We start from the raw sequence: 20,526 nt of genomic DNA on the forward strand, positions 1-20,526 counted from the left end.
GGAGGAAATTGAGTATTTAGCAGAGACTGTGCATTTTCACTTTTTTTTTTTTTTTTGACAGTTTCTGCATCTTTTATTAAAACAAAGCAGTGGATTTATGTAGTTGAAGTCTGAAGAACATCTGTTTGAACATCTTTGGTTGCTGCTGTTATTATTAAAAACTTTCTCTCTGTCTTTTCAGAACCAAGATGATATGCATGTCCTCCACAACAACCAGCTAGGTAAGTCCTGTTTTTGAAGCTAATGATAGAAAAGAAAAAAAAATAGGCAACACCTCAGATTACAGCCAAAAAATTATGTTGTAAATATATTCCGTATATTTGTGGTGAGAATGAAATATTTATTGAAGCACAATCAATAAGTTAGTTACACTGTACTGTAAGTGCTTTTATAATTACTCGTACTAAACAGTTACAGGCTGCAGGGTACAGGTGTGCTTTTAGCAATAGCTGTAATGTGGAATGAAAAAGAGCCAACCTACATGTGTGACTTTCACTTAAAGAAAATAAATGAATGAGTATGAAATATGACATATGGACTTAATCTGTCACCTGGAAGTGGAACAGCTCACTACACTAACCTTTACAATGTATACCACCCAATAAACTGCAATAAATGTATGACACTGTGTCATAAAAAGAACATAAAAGCTGGTCTGATATTTGCTGTGATCTTTAGATGGATCTTACGTTGAAACAATATTACTGTTTTGCAATATTTTATCATCATTTAAAGACATCCAGTATGCAGTTTAATAGCTACAGCTATAAACATTTATCGGTAACAGAAATGCACATTATGTTGATATTTAGAAAAGGCTTTTCACACTGTTATTTCCAACAGCAAAATTTATTTCTATTTTACTTTTAAAATTAATGATGCATAACCAATTTCATAAGACTTTCTGTCTTACTATGCATTAACAGTATCACATTACGCTATAATTACCAGTTTGTAAAGTGTATTTTATTGAAAACTCATTTATTTGCTAAATAATTGCATTGTAATTTGCAGGCTGTAATCTCAAGATGTTACCAAAGATTATTATACATTTTATAAATGTGTATTCATATTTGTATTTATTTATATGCTGTTGTATTCGATTGTACCTGTGTTCAAAGCTGTTGTTGCTGTTGATTAGGTCACCTGCTGGACTCCATTATTGTTTGATTTTCAGATCAGTCTGCACCAGTGGAGCTAATTTGATACATTGGATGACATTCAAAGGGATGAATTATTACTGGGTATTTTAGAGAACTTTGTGCTCAAAAGGATATAAATACATAATACATTAATACAATATAATCATGAATAGGATACCTTGAAATGAAAACTGTTGGACAGTGTGAAATTTAAATGGCAAATGCTTTTTAATGAAAGTGATAAAAGGGCTTTTGTCTGATGGCTGCCTTGAAAATTTAATCTTCAGCGTCCCTCTGATTTTTTTTCATTAATGTAGTCCCACCTCTTTATCGATTTGAGAGCAACCAGGAATTTCATAAGTAGAGCAAATAAAAAGATCCCATGCATGTCTTTCATGCTTCAGGGGGCTCATACAATCACCATCTGAGGGTGATTTTCGCGAGACTGCAGAGGAGTTTGGAGCCAGTTTCCTGGACCTCTGCCTGTTGTTCATTCAACTGGGTCACCACAGACGCAAAAGCACACAAAAGCAACTTCATAATGCTCTCATTTGGCACCTCAGCACAGAGAGGAAATACAAACAGACAGCTATCTGAAAAATGGAGCTTCACTATGTGGCACAACACCACAGTAATTCCCTTTGTCACACCAGAAAAGCTGCGCTCGCCTGCAGAGAATATTGTTTCTGGGCAGGAATTCAGAAGATGAATAAAGGAAGTCGGACTTTCTGTTGTTTTAGCAATGCAGCAAACATAAAAAAGGTATAACCGGCTCGTTTATTTGGAACGAGCTGGTGACCTTTTAGAAGGTATTAGTTGTAATCATTCAAACAACGGTTCTATAGAGGAAATACGGCGTGGCAAATCTAAATGGAGCGAGATGTCATTTAAGTCTGAATAAAATGAGCCACAATAAGCGGTTTGTACACACTGCAGATCTACATTATTACATCTTTCCAGCAAAAGGAAAGCAGTGTGAATCCTCAAGCCATGTTGAGTTTTTAAAAATGTAACGCTGCATCTCGACAACACAGATAGCTGAAACCTTGGAGGACATCAACTACTGAAATGCCTCCAGAGAAGAAGCCACAATATAAAGATACAAAGCTGCATTGTTCAAATGTGAGAGCAAAAAAGTGCATAGATGGAAATGTTCTTCATCAGTGCCCAGGGCCGCAAGTCCCTGATGAAACTTAACATAACCTCCCACAACACAATCAAGCAGTCGAATCATAAATATTGTGTTTTCCACATGTTTACTCCTGTTTACTGGATATTATTCGGCCTTTCTTTGTAGCTTCACAATGCCAGCATAACATGTCAGCTAACAGGAGCATACTTCTTCAACTGGCCATTAAATCTAGCTTATAAATGTAGAAATTAAAAACTATTTCACTCCTTCTGATGTCAGTATGTAATTCAAATGTGTACCTAAACTCAAAGCCATTGAGGGGCTGCATAGCCAGGCGAATAATTGATGTGCTTGCTGTAGCAGAAAATTTGTGCAAACTTATTGTTTCTGTTTCATTTGTTAGTTGTAGGTGGAAAGAAACCCTAATAAGAGGATCATGAGGCAGGATTTAATCTCCTTACTTAAAAACAAGCCTCTTGGCTGCACTTCATTATGGTCTAGTGGAACTACAGTGTTGAAGAAATTGGTGTTTCTGCCTCTTCTTCTCTCTCTCTCTCTTTTTTCTACAGATTCTTCTGGTCATTGCCAATGCCTGTTTTTCTTGTTGAACTTTGTTGTAAAAATGCAAATGTAGAAACAAACACTTGCTTTTTGGCTTGAAGGGAATAGCACTAAAATCAAAAATTTACTGTTAATGTTATAGAAAAATAAATGACCAAAAGGTTTCAGTCTGTAGGAGAAAGAAAAAAATGTTCCAGCAAACAGCAGATAGAACATTTGCCAAAAGCACTTTTCTTTCTAATGTATGGTGTTTCAGAGTTGAGGGGTGCAAACCTGCACCACAGACAGGAGGGCATTGCTTTATAGCAGAGAAGGTGTGACAGAACTGAATTCAGATTTTTGCTGTAATAATTAAACCCAGAAAAGCAGCACTGCTCTCCCCTCCACACCTTTGGTATATTCATGAAGTGGCTCACAGTCAGCGTCTTAAGACCTGGGGGATGTGCATTGTGTCTTCAAGAAGGTACAATGTTCACAATATGTCAACTGAAGTCCCCCTGCATATTAACTAACATTCCCAGTGTATTTACGTTTCCTTACTCTTTTTCTCTTAGCCTCTCACGTTCTCTAGCGGCTGGCCACATGCCAACTCCTTTCTTTATTTGGTATTCTGAACACAGCTGATGATTTTATTTTCCAAATTAAAGGAACACCACGTGTTAATGCTCAGAAGTGTGGTGAAATTGTGCATCTTTCAAAAGCTTGTCAGATATTAGGGGAAAAAAAAGTTATTTTCAAGTGGTGTATCATCTATTTTGAAAAACTATTATGAGTAATGAATGGGTTTCATAAGCAAAATCTTGAATCTGTTCTGCATTAATTGCCTTAGCTTCCTGAATTATTGATGCTAAGCGAAGTTTAAGGGTTGAGTTCAGCACTCATTAGTCTGCAGCAGAGCTGTCCATGGAGTCATGAACTCCAGAGAACCTCTAATGAGTGTGATTATCATAGGTTGGACACCCTTCTCTCCAACTTCTCCAACACATTGCATCTGCTGTCTCATTGTTTTGTATGTTACTTGTTTGTGTTACTATTCGGAGAGAAATGTTATGAGCTCGTTTTTACAGGAGAGTGACTCTTCCCTCTGCCTTTCCCCTTGTGCATACCACTCTCTCTCTCACACACACTCCCTCTTTTTCTTCTTTTTGCAATCGCAGTGCATCTTCCTATCTCTTTTGGTTTGCTTCTTCGTTTCACTTACATTCTGTCTCCCCCCTCTCTGCTGTTTTCCTTTCTGTTTTACTGAGAGATATTTATGACACTGACCTTTTCAGCAGTGAGCTGAAAGTTAAATACACTGTGCTCTCTATTGATCTTGTACAAGGCAATTAAATGTCTGTATTAATATCAGAAGGAGGCTGATAGAAAATCGTTTCAATTGCTGCATGACACTTAGGCCTCTGCTAGACTAGATGATTGCTTCGAGGGGAAATATTTTTTTTTTTTTTTTTAAATTGCTAAATCAAACACTCAACGTCCTTAAAAAAAAGGTTGGCTATATTGAATGTTGGCTTCCAGATTGAGTATCAGCGGATGTCTGCGGATTGGTGATTAAATCCCGGTGCTGTGTGGTGTGACGGTCATGCTTTGTCTGGTCTGGAAACTGTAGCCCAATTCTCTTGGGCGTAATATGTCTTTCGGATGCACTGTCTTGGACATGAGGAAGATAGAGATGGAGGAGAATTTTTAGGAGAAGGATGATTCTGGGCCGCCTTGTCTAGGGGAGTCCAATGATGTGAGTCACTGGAGTGTAGCAGGTTTTACACGAGCACAATCAGCTGCTGGATGAGGAGTCAGGACTGCAGTGCCGACTATGGAAATGAGCTATTGACATCCTCTGTCATCTCTGAATATGTGGTGACGATGAAGAGCTCTGGATCTGTCATGACAGTTTCATTGTTCTCACAACAGCCTAATGGCCCCTTTTGCAGAGTCGTATCCCTCTAGACTTTTGCAGACATTTGTCATTGCAATTGCGCTATCGATCTACTCTCCATCTGTATGCTCCTCCTTTTGCTCTCAGAACTAGTTTTAAAAATCCTGCCTTCCCAAACTTATCCACGCATTCATTTGTGCACCGTTGGTTGCCTTGTCATGGCCGTGTGTTTATTTAACTGTGGGTATGGAGGCACTCTAGGCGGAAGTGAAACGTTCCTGTGACAGCCCTGGTGACTACACACACCTGCTCTGTGACACTGATGGAGATGACAGAGCTGCAGGAATGCCTAGAGGTCAGCGTGCTCTCAGTTCCTCTGCCACTTGGCAACGTCTGCCGTCCTGCTCTAAGGAAGTGTCACTATCGATTTGTGTCAATGAGGTGACAACGCTGCAGGGCCAGGCCACTAGAAGAACACATAATCTACATTCAAGAGCAGATATTTACTACAACCTCCTGTATGCCATACTATACCTAGAAATACAAATACAGGTTTTAGTGTATCCCTTGGTTCTTCAGTTAGTCTGATTGTCTGCCCTCTTGCATTCAGAGAAGGCGAGTGAGTGAGTACACACAACGTTCAAAGCACTCACACTGAGTTTGCCATAGACCAGATGGTGATGGCCTTTAAACAATGGCTCTGCGCGATCAGAAAAGCATCATATCAGAGAGAAGGAGGAACAATTCTCCTGCGTCTTATTTCATCCAATATATTTCAAGGCTGATACAGTCTTTTTTTTTCTATGGAGTGGCCTCTGTAGAATGCTGAATGAGTGAGAGGGGAGATAAACGAACACCAGACTTTTGCTTTCCAGTTCCCTCAGCTTTGCAAAATAAAATCATCTGTTCCGAGGTGACCTGGGTTTTCGCTTCATCTCCCCAGGAACCTTCAGTCTCTTTCATTTTAGGCGTATAATTATCAGCCAAGAGACATCCTTTGATAATTTCACTTAACCACTGAAAAAAGCCTTTCATAGTGTGTTTGGCGCCAAGGTACGACTTCACATATTTGCTTTGCTATTAAATAGATGAATTGATCTCGTTCTTGCACCTCAGGGAATACTGCTATTAACAACGATAGTTACAACAGCTGGCTCCAATGGCATCACCTGAAACTGTGAAAACAGACTGTCCAAGCAGACATTAAACACAACTTGTCAAGAATCCACCCTAACAAACACTGCAGTGACTGCAGACTCCCTAGCAAACTTTAAAACATTTGTCTAATTATCATATATCAGCACAGCTAAGGCTGATGCGTGTCAGTTAATTTTGCAAGTAATTAGTCATAAACCAAACCACTGAAAAATATTAAAATTTGTCAGTTGTCACGGTTGCTTCATTAATGTTTACCAAAAATGAAACAGTACACAATCCAGTTCCTGTGGAGGCACCTCATTACAAAGACATAACTTTCTACTGTAGTTACACTCTATCACCACACAGTTTAATAGCAACTAGCAATTGCCTAACAACCATTCAGTACATCCTTGCATCTGCCAACACCCTACTGACCACACAAACTCCCATGCCCGGCCATCCCCCGAACACCTTAGCATCCTCTCATAATGCCCAGCGCTGCAAGGACAAGATATGCACAAAATATCACGCATGTTTTCTCATTTGGATTGGATAATCTCATCTATCCAGTCAAAAAAGGCTTGTGACACTCAGGGCACAATAGCTGTAGTTTTAAAGCTTTACCCTATTAAATACAAGCAGGTGTATTGATTTCTCATTTGTAATCTGACATGGGTTGCCATGAGTGTCACTGGACTGCACAAAGGTGATTTTTACCTGAAAGGCGAAGGACGCAGGAATGATAGAGGTGAAGCAACAAGAACATTTTTCCTTTTCCCCTCTTCATCCTGTTGTTTGATGATTAATCGAAGCCCATTAGTATGGAGCCAAGGCCAGTGAATTCAGTCTTAATTAGTTTCTTTTTTTACCCCTCATTCTCCTTTGCTTTGACATGGACTACGCGTTATCTACACAATGAGGGATTGGCAAACTGCTTATCTGATTTTGCTGTTAGTCTCATGCAGCTGGTATTATTGCTGCACTGTGCAGTATCAGGAGGCTAGTACCTTACCTGGGGCTTTAAAATGCACTGCTTTATGTGAAAACCAGATGCGCACACACGCGCACACATGCTCATAGTCATTCATTTAGCAAGCTCAGCAGAAGGACATTTAGAGGTGGTGTTCGCTCTCTAAGCTCAGCTCTCGGCGGAGGTTAGATCTGTTGGGAGATGGACATGCTGCGATTTAGCGAGTAAATCCTCCCCTCAGTAGGGGCTCCAGGATCAATGGGACCTTTGTCGTGAGCGGCGCAAAGGAGCGACACACCCACCAACACTTAATTAAAAAGATCTGACACAGATACTGTACACTGACATAGTGTCTACCCATGACCCTGCTGCTAATATCTGAACCTGGGCTGGGAATAGGTTCAAGTCGTGGAATTGAAGAGGAGGTAATCCATCTAATACTGCCATTGTCAGCACTCGCCCTTCCCCCATTCCATTGCTTTTGCACAACTATCCCAATGGAAGGATTATAGACCTGTCAACAGTGGCTGGTACTTATTTATGTTTTGAAACACTTAAAAATACTTAGCCAGCAAATTCTGAAAAACCTAATGGGGGGAGGGGACGATGACTCCTTCTGGTAATCATAATTTATGACATGGTATACCCTTTATGACTATATTCTGTGCAAACACTTAAGTAACTAATTAAAATGTCTAAAGCAAGTGAGAATTATTGGGCACAAAGCCTGCTATGTTTGCCCCAGCTCAAATTAGGAGGAAAGTATACACAGAAAGCGCTGTACGTCTCATTACTGGGAACTGTCTGTCATAGCCAGAAAACTGTGACATCGCTTCTGCTTTTCTTCTTACTTCACAGCTGGATATTGGCTGGTACCTCTCAGCTCTAAATCCTTGAAAAGCCTTTTTGTTGTCACATTCACTCCAGCCAGGTGCTGCAGACTTCATTTTGATGTGACGGACAGCTTACAGGATTTAGGACTTGTCGAATGTAATTGTACAGAGCCAAAGACAAAATGTCAATTTTTTTTAACCCCCCCTCCCCTCGCCGGTCCGTTGGCCAGTTTTGGTTGTACTGGTCGTGAGAGCCACAGGGTTTGTGTGGACTTGTTTGTGCAGCCAATGTCATTCTTCACTGAGCTGTGTCACTATTACTGCCCTGTAAATGGATTTCATGAGAAGAGGAACTGCAGCAAGCTGGGTCAATGTCAGAGATGGTATCTACACATCTAAATTCAGAAATATCTCAGCATTCAAACTGCATGTATTAGCAGTTTTAACACTGACATAGTGAGCTAGTGGCATCTTGTTAACCTTGAACTTAATATGCAGTAACAATACTGATTTGTGCAGTTTTGTTGTACAGCCAGAAGTGGACAGCTGGGCCGTGTCAACCTTTTGGGTGCTATGTTACCTCAGAGAAATACTCTTCTGATTGTTAATCTTTTATTAAGTAACACAGTCTGGGCTGTGACATTTACATACTTGCTCCCCAAGCCAATTAAACTCTTGATGGTGCTGGTCATTATCAGCAGACCAATAATGGAGATTAGCAAAAATAAAGTCACCTCAGTTATTGCGACCACAGCTCTTATCTTGACCCGCTCTCAGAAGGTCATCGATTGCCATGATCCTTTTTCACAGCATGTGAGATGTGAGACGTCTCACATCTTTGTCCTGTGTGTTCCACCCCCAGACCTGCGGGAGATAGTGTTTGTCCTCCAGAGTCAAAGCAACTCCTTCCATGTGAGGCAGGCAGAAAGACGGAGAGCAGATCTACTGAAGCAGGCACATGGTCTCACAGAGGTAAGATTCAAGACATCCTGCACACAAACTCTTATTCTGGCATATGAAGCGCACATGAAAGCTCACGTAGATCTGAGGAGGAATATCTGTAGGTAACTATCATCAGTAGCGGCAAAAGGCGCACCTGAATATGAGTTGTTGTAGTGTGTGTGTTGCCACATGGTGTCAGCACTAATTTTCAAACATGATTCAAAAACTAGATTTTTTAAATTGGAAATCCATTTGGGATGAAGTACATGTAATGAGATTTATTCCACTATTACTCATCATTTTAAATATTGAATGATAAAGTATAAAGAATTATTCATGGTCTCCCCCAGATTAAACCTCTAAAGTACATTAAAGTCCGAAATATGAGAGTGTAGTTTGAAATATGCAACATTCTCAGCTCCTTGTGAAAGCGAGTCATGTGCTGACTTTATGTATTTAGGAAATCCCGATATTTGTGCAGCTTTGATGTTCACATATACATGCACAGCTCTTCTCAACAAATCAACCGTCCATTTCTGGCCTCTCATCGGTAAATTTTTAATGAGAAGTGATGATTATCATCCAAAGGCATATGTTCCTCTTGTAATTCTTGATTATAATCCAGATACTCATGTCATCGGAAGACAAAGAGCACATTTGCAGGTCAAAATGCCCTTTGCTTCCGTTCATTAAATCTCTCCAGATGAAATGTGGTGTAATGCGTGGGTTATATTCTTCCAAGTGAATGCAGCATCACTAATGACAGTATTACAGAAAGCTAAGGAAACTGCTCGCTGTGTTTCCTGTATCAAGATATCAATTTAGACCTCCTGTTTGGTTGTATATTTCTGTGGTCTTGGATTTGTCATTGTTGTTAGGACATTTTATTATTAAAATCTGATCAGTCATTTATTTTTTTTTTAAAGGATTGTTTTATTTTTCCTGTAGTGAATAGCAGTATCAGTTAGAGCCAGGAGATAAGATTTGTTATGCAAAGGTTCTGCTAATGGACATAAAATTTTATAAGATGAGACAGACTCTATAAGTAGCACATCATGTTTTGTTTGAATATATGATCTGAGAGATGTGTGGGTTTTAGTATACACTGCATGCGAATACACAAAGTGCAGTGTGAACTTTAACCACTGGGTTCTCAAAGAGGCCAACTGCGAAGATTTGAGAGCCTTTCAAAGACATAGAAAACCCAAAGACTCGTGCTAAAAATGTGTCATCTTTAGAGAATCAAAACACCTTCAGCCTCAGGTGTGTGTGGAGGATTATTGTACTGATTACATATCTTAAAAACTCTTGATCACTTCAGTAACATCTGAGTGTGGAAATAAAATCCACACTTTCCAATTCATCTGGTTTACCACCAATTATAACTTTTAAGCCAAATGAGTTACAACCAGCCACCCACCACATCACTCCCCACCTTCCAGGCACAACACACGTACGCCTTTAATTCTGCTATTTAACAGCGTTACAGGGTGTGCTCGGGATACTGAAGCAAAAAGATCAAAGCCAAAGGAGACAAGTAGTTTGCTTCGTTTGTAGCTGTTGAACATGTTTGATGTACACCTTGAGTGTTGAGCATAGCGCTTTTAATGTCCTGAAAATATCTTGACATCAGTTTTTAGATACAGACAGATAAGGACCTTTGATTTCTAGTGCTAGAAGGTTCAGGCTTTGATTAAACTCTTGTCGATCAGTCCTATGTTAACTTTAGGGAAGGGAAGAAGGGAAGAAAGCTTTGTAATACAAAAAATTTGATCTAAAGTTGCTCAAATGATTTATTGCTGACTTTTTGTCGCTAAATATGTGGAAATACAGGCCAACATCAGCGATAAGTTGGAAGATTGATGACCTGATCACTGCACCTACAATATGGGAAATGCATGTAATATCATATATTCTGTCTTGGATCCTTTTTCACCCTTATTTCTGTTTTATTATCATCTAACTGGAAGGCTTTGTGGATTTACACAGACAGAAATCTTGTGTATTCTGTGTGGCAGCTCGCAGCTCATGTTCCCACAGTCTGACATTCTGCCTTCTGGGAGGAATTCACGTTACATTTTTACAGTATTTTTTGTCATTTAGCCAGTGCTCATATCTGCACAGATGCGCAAGCACAACAGAATAAGATTAAACTCTGAAACCTTTAACTGCAGAATCGCTGCTATTTAAATGTTTTCTCATGCATCATCTCTATGAGATGAACAATTTATGCATTGAAGGAGCTTCTGTGATGCAAATAATTTGATGTGGGGTCCTGTTCTTCATTTAGAGGTTCGGCTCTCACTGACTGGACTTGACCATCAGAAATGTCACGGCGGCAGCTCACCGCTGAATTGGTTTTGACAGGTGGCTGCTCTGGTCTCCCCTCCAGCCCCCTCCCATGCTTAAAAGCATAGCTTCCAGTCTCTCCTTGACAACCAGGTCTCAGTGACCTCCATCTTCTCCCAAATCACAGAGCAATCACTGTCCTATTCATTGCAAGCATGTCCACAAGAAGACCAGCTCTGAACTGGTGATAAGGAGTCTGCTGCTTGCACACAATTGCTGCAGAAAGAAGGAATGTCAGCTCTGTCGGCTTTGAGGCTGCATTGTTATCTGAAGGCTACTCTTCCTTTGGATGTAACTTTTCTCTCAAGTTAAATAGAAAATAGCATATCCTTTTAATACAGCGATGTTGTGAATGTGAAAAGTAGTTTAATAAAACATGCTACCATTAGCTTTAAGATGAATCTCACATTAGACTGGAGCTAAGAAACAATCAGCTGACTAATATGGTTTAATAAATGTAAACAGTGTCAGACTCATCGCCTAAATCAAACAGGCTGTTGTTAGACAGAATGGCTCAGAGGAGGCTGTTCCCCCTGACTTCCTGCCTGATGAGTGGACCGTGCAGTAATGAACCACAGGGTCTTAACGGTCTGCTGCTTTGTTTTCCTCACAGTGTGAAACGTCGACTCTCCCAGACAAACCTTACACATCTTCTCCTCGCTGTCCGTCCTCACCGCACAGAATTTTGCTGAAACAGATTCCTCATCCATTTGCAACTGATTGTGTGCACCTTCCATGCCGTGAAATACCCTGCACTTGTTCCCAGTGATATTTCTGTCTTACTAACACCTTATTTTCTTCGTGTAAGGACAAGCAAGAGCAGAAATCCTGAAGACAGTGTGGGTTTCGAAGGATCGTACCAGTGTGTGTTTACAGCTTCTGTCTCATTAAAGGATAAGATTGGCATTGGTCTATGTTTTTCTTACAATCAAGTAGAACCAAGCAAGGCCAGGCTACACAAACAAGCCTGCTGATGACCCGGCCGGACAGATGTTAGGTTATGTTTTTTTGGGTTTTTTTTTTTTCAGCATTGAAATTCATTTTGGAAAAGCATTCATTTCACATCCGTGATTGAAGATTAGTAATAAACATTGCTGTATCTCTGGTTTGTGTTGTGTGTCTTTCAGAATCCACCGGTGGTTTTGTTTCTTCACAGTTTATCAGATAATGAAGGAGATTGGAGTATCCTTCCTCTGCTGCCTTAGTAAGTATCCCTTACCTCTCAGGATTGTGTGATTAACCAAAGACTTAGATGTGACAAACGTTTTGTCTTCTACAGTTGAGATTTCACAGGTTATGTTTTGGTTTTTGATGACATTTTCTAAGCCACATCTTAAGGCTAGAAATTTTTTAAAGCTTTTAACAACACACACTAACTGCAGCAGATTATTACACATTGAGATAAATGACCTCCTGATGTGTCTGTAAGTCTGACAATGGGCCTATTACTGCAGTTATCCAGTGCTCTGTACAGCATGGTAATGAAATTTGCTGCATTGATCTACACAGTTGTGCCTTCAAAAAAATCCAGTATGTGTTCATTAATTGTTTTGATGAGATATAACATAACTGAATCTTTTCTTCTTGCAATGCAAAGATTTACGTCACCAAAAGCACCCCGAATCATTACAGAGTCGCCCTCCCTTAAAGAAGCCTGTGTGCTTGTGATGTTTTTTGTCTTTCTGCCCTCTGGGGAAAACTCTGTGGCTGCCTTGATCTGACTGGGTCAGGAGCCTCTGTTAGATAGTTCCTCAGACTGGCCTGAAATTTTAAAAAAGAAAAGAAAAGATGGAAAAACAGTGTTTGTAGAGTCTGTGCATGGCAATGTTCCATTTGTTCAGATTTTATTATCTTACTAAGGCTCTGATGTGTTGATTGGTGTGTGTGTGTGTGTGTGTGTGTGTGTCCTCAGCTTATCGTACTCCTTTGGGAAAAACTCATCCTGGATTGTATTTCTTGAGGAGGAAACAAATGTGAAGATGGCTAAGCTCGTTCAAGTCCTTGCAAAATTTGACAAGAATAAAGTAAGTTTATAAAATATTCCCTCTAAACCTGCCCCTCCCTTCCTCTCTGCCTCCCTCCCTTTCTCCCTCTCTCTCTCTGTCTGTCTGCCTGTCTCTTGTTTTGTCAAACTCATCAGTGAGACCAAAGCCTTCTGCTTAGAGCTTCAGCTTAGTTGATCATGGCTTCAATTAAGCGATTCGCTGTAGTATCAGTTTGGCTCCAGCACCTCTGCAGCTGCACTGAGCTCTGCCAGCTCTCAGTGTAACCTGTCAGTCTCTGCTGTAGACCTCATTTAGCTCCTGTCTCTTCACTCCTCAAGCTGTTTTCCATGCATATGGGTCGGTGGGGTAGGTCGAATATAAATACTAGATAAACTCTGCAGTCAGAAAATCATACATTTTTTCATAAATGGAGCTTGGCAAAATAAATTTCTCCATGAATAATTTGTTTGTTTATGAATTTTTTAAAATAATCTGAATATCAGACACCTTTTTGTGGTTTATGGTATTTTTTGTTGCTATTTGTAATTGGTGACAAGCCTTCACAACACGTTGTGTTGTGTTTGAATTGGCTTTCAAGTGAAACGGCCAAAAATGGTGTTAATTACATCCTGATGTAAAGCCTAAAGGGAAAAAAAGCTTATTTTTATCAGCAAGAGCTGAATTTGCTTTAGTCTCAGAAAAACTGAGACCCTGCATGGTACTTCAATTCCAAGTAAGAGATTAAATTTATTATTGTGTGACTATAAATGACCTTATCATGAAGAGGGGCAGACAGTGGATACATCACCTTATTATTTGATTCATTACAGCACACCCCAAAGCAAACCTCTCTCAGGTGTTATAGCAAAATGAGGTAAGTCTAATGCTGTGATAAAAGCAAGACAAAATTAGTTTTTGTTAGTTTTTACAGAAATTGACTTTCACAATAGAATTAACTTTGTTTCACTTTTTTTTGTTTGTTTGTTTTTTCTTTGTACCGATTAAACAAACAAGATATAACATTTTAATTAGGGAGCTTTTGTGGTGTTGGAGCTAAGCTAACTGGCGTGAATAAGCACATTTCCCAAAATTGAACCAAAACTTCATGTGGGCTTACTTTAACTGTTGTAGGATTTTCTTCAAGAGTGAGATCAGTTTTACTTCAGATAGGTCAAGAGTTATGATGAGAGCCTTTTGTGGCTACAATGTCTTTTATCTTTGAAAATTTTCTTCTACCAAGAAATCTCATTATGTTCCCAGCCTGTGACAAACTTACCTACTAGGAAGAATTTCAAACAATTTCTGGTAGGTGCAGTGTCAAAATGTCCACACGTGTCTTTTTAAGAAAGTTCACAGTAAAATGTTAATGGTGACAAAACAGTATGTGTAAAATCTTAAAGCAAAAAGAAGTACCCTGCCCTCATGCTTATATCCGCTACTTCTCACTTATCAGGAGTGGTTTCTGGGTAAGCCCCTCCGTGATGAAGAGTCAACCATCATCCATCACTATGCCTTTGCAGAGAACCCCTCCATCTTTAAATATCCTGACTTTGCCGCCGCCTGGGCCTTAAGCATCCCCCTTGTTGTGCGGTGAGTACCAGCAGTAAATGTGTCTGTAAAATCGAGTTGTTCAGTAAGTAGGACTGTGGTATTCCCTATTTTTCTGAGGTGAAACTTTGTATCTATCGTGATTTCTTATTTTAGGCTGGCAAACAAAGTGAGAGATGAACCACTTAAGTCCGACTTCACCATTGATCTGAAACATGAGGTAAGATGTCATTGAAGTCACAGATTATGCTCAAACCACTTTTTTTAAATTCTTTTTTATGGGGGGGTGATGATGATGAGGCTTCTCGTTTTCCAACAATTTTCTTGTTTGTCACACTCAAGCCAAGGCTGACCTACTCTATGCTATTTGCACATGAAGAGTGAGGCATGAAATCCATCTAACCTTGAAGTGAAATCTCATTACTCTGGAGAATTGTCATGGCGCAGCATTGAGGTTCTTATTTTTATCACTGAAATTCAGTCAGGGAGGCATCTAGGGATTTTGTTGAGTAAACATGGCATCAGACTTATCAGGCTCAGTCTGGAAAAGGTGGCTCGGTCAGAAATGGCATAACTGGAGTCCTAGAGATTGAATTACAATGCCGTACACTCGTGATATATTTAAAATAAGGAGCCATGTTATTTTATTATTATTTCAAATGGAGTTTTTTGAAGTTTGGAGTTTTAAAAAGATATCAAGCTTTATTTTTGCAGATCAATGGACCTTTAGACATCATAGTGTGCACATAAAACCTCATGCAAGTGTACAAGTACAGACAGAAGAATTCTCAGTGCCAGTCCTGTTCATTGTCATGTCTCGTCATGTATTCCTTCACTGTAATGTGGTAATCTTCCCATGTCAAATAGTTACACCAAACCATAGACTGACTCTTCTTCAGTTCAGGTACAGCAAAGCTCACCTGCACTCAGTTTCTTCGTTATCCTTTTCATCTTTTTTGTTTGTCATCTTGAATATGAAATATGCTTTTGTTTTGTTGAGTTTTGTTGAGTTTTGTTGTGAGACCCAAATTGCTGTATCTATAAAAGAAGACAGAAGACGTTCCACATTTCTTTTGTTAATTTATTTTTTATTATATATATTTATATTTATATTATATATTTATAAAAAAAAACACACACACAACGTGTGAATGATTGAATCTTGTTGTTTAGCTCATGAAGTTCAGTCTGTGTCATTCCAGGTAGCCTTGTATATCTGGAACAACGGGAACGGGCCACAGCTCACGGCTGTTCCTGAGCTGTGCACTGAGCCCGAGGACTCTCCTCACATCAGCCACTGTGCCACCACTCTAAGCAGCGAGCTTCCACATTGTGTGAGTATTTGCTCTGTGTGCAGCCTCAGTTAGATCGTCCTCAATTCAAAGGAAATGGTGAGGGAACAAAATTGAATAACAACATAAAACAAAAGGCACTTCAGTGGGAGCTATTGGCACTTCTGTGATGATATACAGCCTTCAGCGTTCGAGCGTGCTGCTCCAGCAGAGCAGCAACTGGTGCAGCACAGGCTTGAATGTTTTCCCTCAGTACACCATTCAGTAGTACATTGTACGTTAAACTTAAAGGACAGAAGTCTTCAGTTTGTTTTGCAAAATGTAATTAGGTTGTCCACTGAGAAAGAAATACTTCTCTGTTGCCAAGCAACATCCTTTTGCGGACGCAAAAGCTTCGCATCTTACTGAATTATATTTGGTATTCACCTAATGTGAGTTTGTCCATCTCCAGCACTAACTGTCAACCAAGCACTAACGTTACAGGTATTTTTACAGGTTTTTAATTCATTCTCCTTTGTTAGGCTTATCCTTTCATCATAACTGGACTGAAGAAATCAAAATTCACATGCAAATTCATGTTGTCCCCAGCTGGTGAGAAACCAGCTCTCAGTTTCTTTTTCTCCTCGTTATTTTTATTTATTTATTTTTTTTGTTAGACTTTTTATACATATGCTCATCAGCATTTTGTTATGTCAGCATAAATGTTGAATAAAAACAAAAATCATCCTACATGATTTGGCTTGCATTTAAAGTAAAGCATAAATGTCATCATTCACTGAATATCTCTCATCTCTTCAGCAATTCATCTTCAGTAATTGAGCTCATATGTCCTTACCTGTTTACCAGATAATACAGAGAGAAGATATTACTGCTCGCTTTATGGGCAAGCGAGAACTATCTCTGAGGCAGACAGTTTCAGAATAATCCTGCAGGAAATAATTGGCCCTGTCTTAAGGCCATACTGTAAATGCTGTGTTGTATCTGAGTAGGAGTAAGTAAGTAGGTGTGGTGGAGAGGAAAAAAACCAACTGGGTCACAAGGAAAAGTAAGGTCAGTACTTTCAATGTAGAAAGAACAATTCTAGACTTTTTTCTTAATTTTTCTGACCATGTGGGTATGTTGAATCATAAGCACGCTTTGCCACATGATATCTGATTTAATGTCGGTACTTTGTTTGCTCTGGAACAAGCAATCGGAAGGGTCGGCCAACCTTCTGCCGGCTCTTGTCGACCCCGCATGCTCCCTCAAACAATCAATAATGTTGGGAAAGAGAAGAACAAGTGGTGCACGGGCATTTTTGTGACTGTAGTTTTGTTAAAAGTCAGTGAGGTGAGTTGAATTTGTGATGCCTGAAATGCAGCTGAAAGTGCAGTTTAAATCTGATTTGAAAATTTATGATCTTTTTCACTTTTGATTCAAATATCATAACGATTGTGGCGATGCAGCTGAGGGTCTGCCACATGTCTGTCACCGTCTGGACTTTCAGATTATACCCATGTGGCTTTTACCTTCCTCTCTGTGGAAATCTCTGTCCTCATTAAACCGCCATTCATTTGACCAGAAAACAGGACACCAACTAGAGCAACCAGCAGGGAAACATGAAGGTCACAGCTTTAATAAGCGTTCACGGTGAAGTTTCCTTTCAGACAGAACAAGAGGGGACGTATTGTAATCGGCCACTGGTCAGAACAGTTACAAGACAAATTGTCAGTGCGGCCGCACTTGGCCGCAGTGTCAGCAAGGGATCAAGAGACTGGAGAGGCAGATTGGAGGAGGCGAAAGACGACGATCAACAAAGTGGCCGTGGCAGCAAAGCACATCCTTTTTATTTGAGGCAATAAACTTGTGCTGGTTGCTCTTCTCTGCAGGCTGGACGTTTGAGGACATAAGCTTCTTCAAATTTGTCACATATCAGTCATTTTTGTAAAAATGAGCAAAGACAGACAAAAAGAGAGTCGATGGGGGCTTAGAGGAGCAATAAAACTCATCTGAAAAAAGGATTTTGAGCTGTCTTGAGGTTTGGGGCGTCTTGGGTCAACAAACACTGAGTACCTGTAATATTTGGATGAGGTGCAGCTTGTTTGACTGACAGCCCTGTGGATCAGGCTGTGTGGCCTGATGGTCTGTTAAAAGTCAGCATTTGGAGGTTTTACTCCTGCTGAAGCAACCAGACAAAAATAATTGTTATTGCAATTACTTATTATTAGAAATAAAAACATTTGCTGGTTGATGTTGTAAAATGTGATACGTGAAAATGAGCTTCCTCCATTTTAAAATTGTTAAAACTGAGAAATATTTGTTTGTTTTTTCATTGGTCTTTCAATGAAATAACTTGAAGACATCTTTTTTGGGCTTAAGTTATTTTCTGGCCCTTCATGCCCTAAATGATTAAAGCAGCTATAACTGATATTTTTTACATCCGAATCTGCTGCTTCATTTGTGTTTTGCAGAAATTTCAGAAACTTCACCTGAACCTCTAAAAACACACTGTATGCTACCTGCTCAGCACCTGACAGCAAACACATACAGTTGGTGACCAGGCTTGGAGATGTGAACCTTTGAGTCCACCTCTCACTGTGGCTCTGGGACATTTCTTGTTTTCACATGCAATCTGTAAATGCATGGAAAAAATAATAAAACAAGATCTGCAATTTTCAAGCAATAGTTTACTTTATTTCATAAGGTAAATATTCATTACATTACATCTCTCTCTCTCTCTCTCTCTCTCTCTCTCTCTCTCTCTGGCACACACACACACACACACACACACACACACACTCACACACACGTGCGCACACACACACAGTGAACTGATGAGGTGATTATGTGAGCATTCCCAAGGCGAGCGCTCATCTTCTCCAACTGGTCCATTTTCAGCCTGGTGCCTTCATGGCAGCTGGATCCTCCAGCACTGATTTTTCTATCTTTCTTTCCTGGTTGTGGCTTTTGGAAGATTCCAGTTTTCGTTTTTTATTCACAGCAAAGAAACCACTGGTTCGTATCCAGAGTGTGATGAAAACATCCTGTCTGTCTTATCTCCTCATTAACGAACTTATCGCTCTTCATGGTCAACTTTTCTTCACTTCTCATTAAAAAAAGACAACATTTTATGACCTTTGCCTCGTTCTCCCGTGTCTCCTCCTGGGAGGTTTTCTCAAGACCTCATAACCCCAGTGACACCACATTGTTTTTCTGTGTCTCGTCGTTTAAGTGTCAGAGAGAAAGACTTGTGATTCGGTTCTGCAGTGAGGATGTCACAAATCGCTCTGTTAGCTGCTTTTATTTACTTGCTGCTGTGGCTGGTGGTTTTAGCAAGTTCAGCTTCCACTACACATGACAGGTGTTTGGTGGGTGATGGCTGCTTATTTCCAATCTAAAAAGTCTAGTTATTGGAGGATTAAACAAATAATAGAAAATGAATTTTAGCTGCAGCCTTAATTTGCATAAAAAGTTTACAGCTTGTGGTTTGTGTGTGTGTTGCTGAGGCTCGACATTGACACACAATGTTACTATATGTGGCATAAATCCTCTTGGGAAAAGTGATGGTTTGTGCAGCAGCTGATGACATTTTAATGTAGCGAACACTTTTAATGCATTCTGCGTGTTTTGAGTTGGTGAATGTTTTTGTGTGACTGTTTGAGCACAAGAAAAAAATAATAATTTCAACCTCTTCCAATTTTGGCCTGAATGGGCTAATAAAGGGCACACAGTCACACACAGAGACATTCCATTATCCATTTGATTGCTTCACTCTTTCATTTTCATCTTTCCCAGTCTCACTTGTTTCTGGTCTTTTTATTTCCAAGGCTGTCATATTTCACAAATGCGCACCTAATGCAGTACTGAGTCTTTTTACATGTGCTGCAGTGTTATTAAATGCTGTACGTCCCCAGTTTCAGGACGAGATGCAGAGTGCCAAATGACCTCAGACCATTAGCAAAAATATCCATTTCTAATTTAACTGTGAATATAACAACTCCCACTGATCATTCTGACACTTAATATCACCCCAAAAACTCAATTTCAACCATTTGGCTGCATATAATATAGATTCTGTTTTACTTATGTGTGATTTATGCTGTCCGTTCATGTGAGTGTTTCTTTGATTCATGTCTCCTATTTTCATCAAAAGGGGGAGCCTGTAAAAAAAGAAGATATATTTGTTGCTGTGAAAACGTGTAGGAAGTTTCACAGTGAGAGAGGTGAGTCACACTCCCACTCTCACCGAATCTGCCAGGGATGCACAATTTCCCTTTCAATGGCAAATGCTTCTGTGCTGCTTTTCTCAGAATGAATTGTTTTACCTTTGACATGTGTGACTGTATAAGAGCTTTACCTGATTATCATGATAAAGTCTTTTACTGCCTAATTCCACCTTTGTGTCTGAATGGATTTAATAGTATGGAGGCTAAAAAGGACCTTAAAGTATTATCTGTACCTCCCTTTATGGAAATGTAAAATCGTCCAACAATCGTGCTCAATGTAAAAAAAAAAAAAATCACTTACTGGTGTTTAACCATTTATTTGTAACCTCTGCCTGACATAAAGCTGTAATTCTGCTTCTCTTTGATAAAAATGTAGCTCAGTCAATAGATCAAATTGCAGATTCCTTTCACAGGGATCAGACAAATTCTACAGCGCACTCGAAGAGTATTGCTCCAAAGTATTTCCACTGATTACCTTGCTTACCGTTTTCCCTGCCAAGCTGCCATTTTTGGTTTCAAATACGGAAAATGAATATTGCATTTTTATATCA

At 39.6% G+C, this 20,526-nt stretch overlaps 1 protein-coding gene across 3 annotated transcripts in view; it reads left to right on the forward strand.

The window, feature by feature from the left end:
* Positions 1 to 20,526, forward strand: part of b3glcta (beta 3-glucosyltransferase a) — a 51,446-nt gene that overhangs the window by 20,463 nt on the left and 10,457 nt on the right. For all 3 annotated transcript variants that reach the window (XM_046389592.1, XM_046389593.1, XM_046389591.1), the window contains exons 3-10: positions 182 to 221; positions 8,517 to 8,626; positions 12,073 to 12,149; positions 12,858 to 12,969; positions 14,384 to 14,520; positions 14,635 to 14,698; positions 15,681 to 15,812; positions 19,903 to 19,972. In XM_046389592.1, coding sequence (XP_046245548.1) covers positions 182 to 221; positions 8,517 to 8,626; positions 12,073 to 12,149; positions 12,858 to 12,969; positions 14,384 to 14,520; positions 14,635 to 14,698; positions 15,681 to 15,812; positions 19,903 to 19,972 — 742 coding nt within the window. The remainder of the gene's footprint in view (positions 1 to 181; positions 222 to 8,516; positions 8,627 to 12,072; positions 12,150 to 12,857; positions 12,970 to 14,383; positions 14,521 to 14,634; positions 14,699 to 15,680; positions 15,813 to 19,902; positions 19,973 to 20,526) is intronic.

The sequence above is a fragment of the Scatophagus argus genome, chromosome 5 (assembly GCF_020382885.2).
Source record: "Scatophagus argus isolate fScaArg1 chromosome 5, fScaArg1.pri, whole genome shotgun sequence".
Taxonomy (NCBI): domain Eukaryota; kingdom Metazoa; phylum Chordata; class Actinopteri; family Scatophagidae; genus Scatophagus; species Scatophagus argus.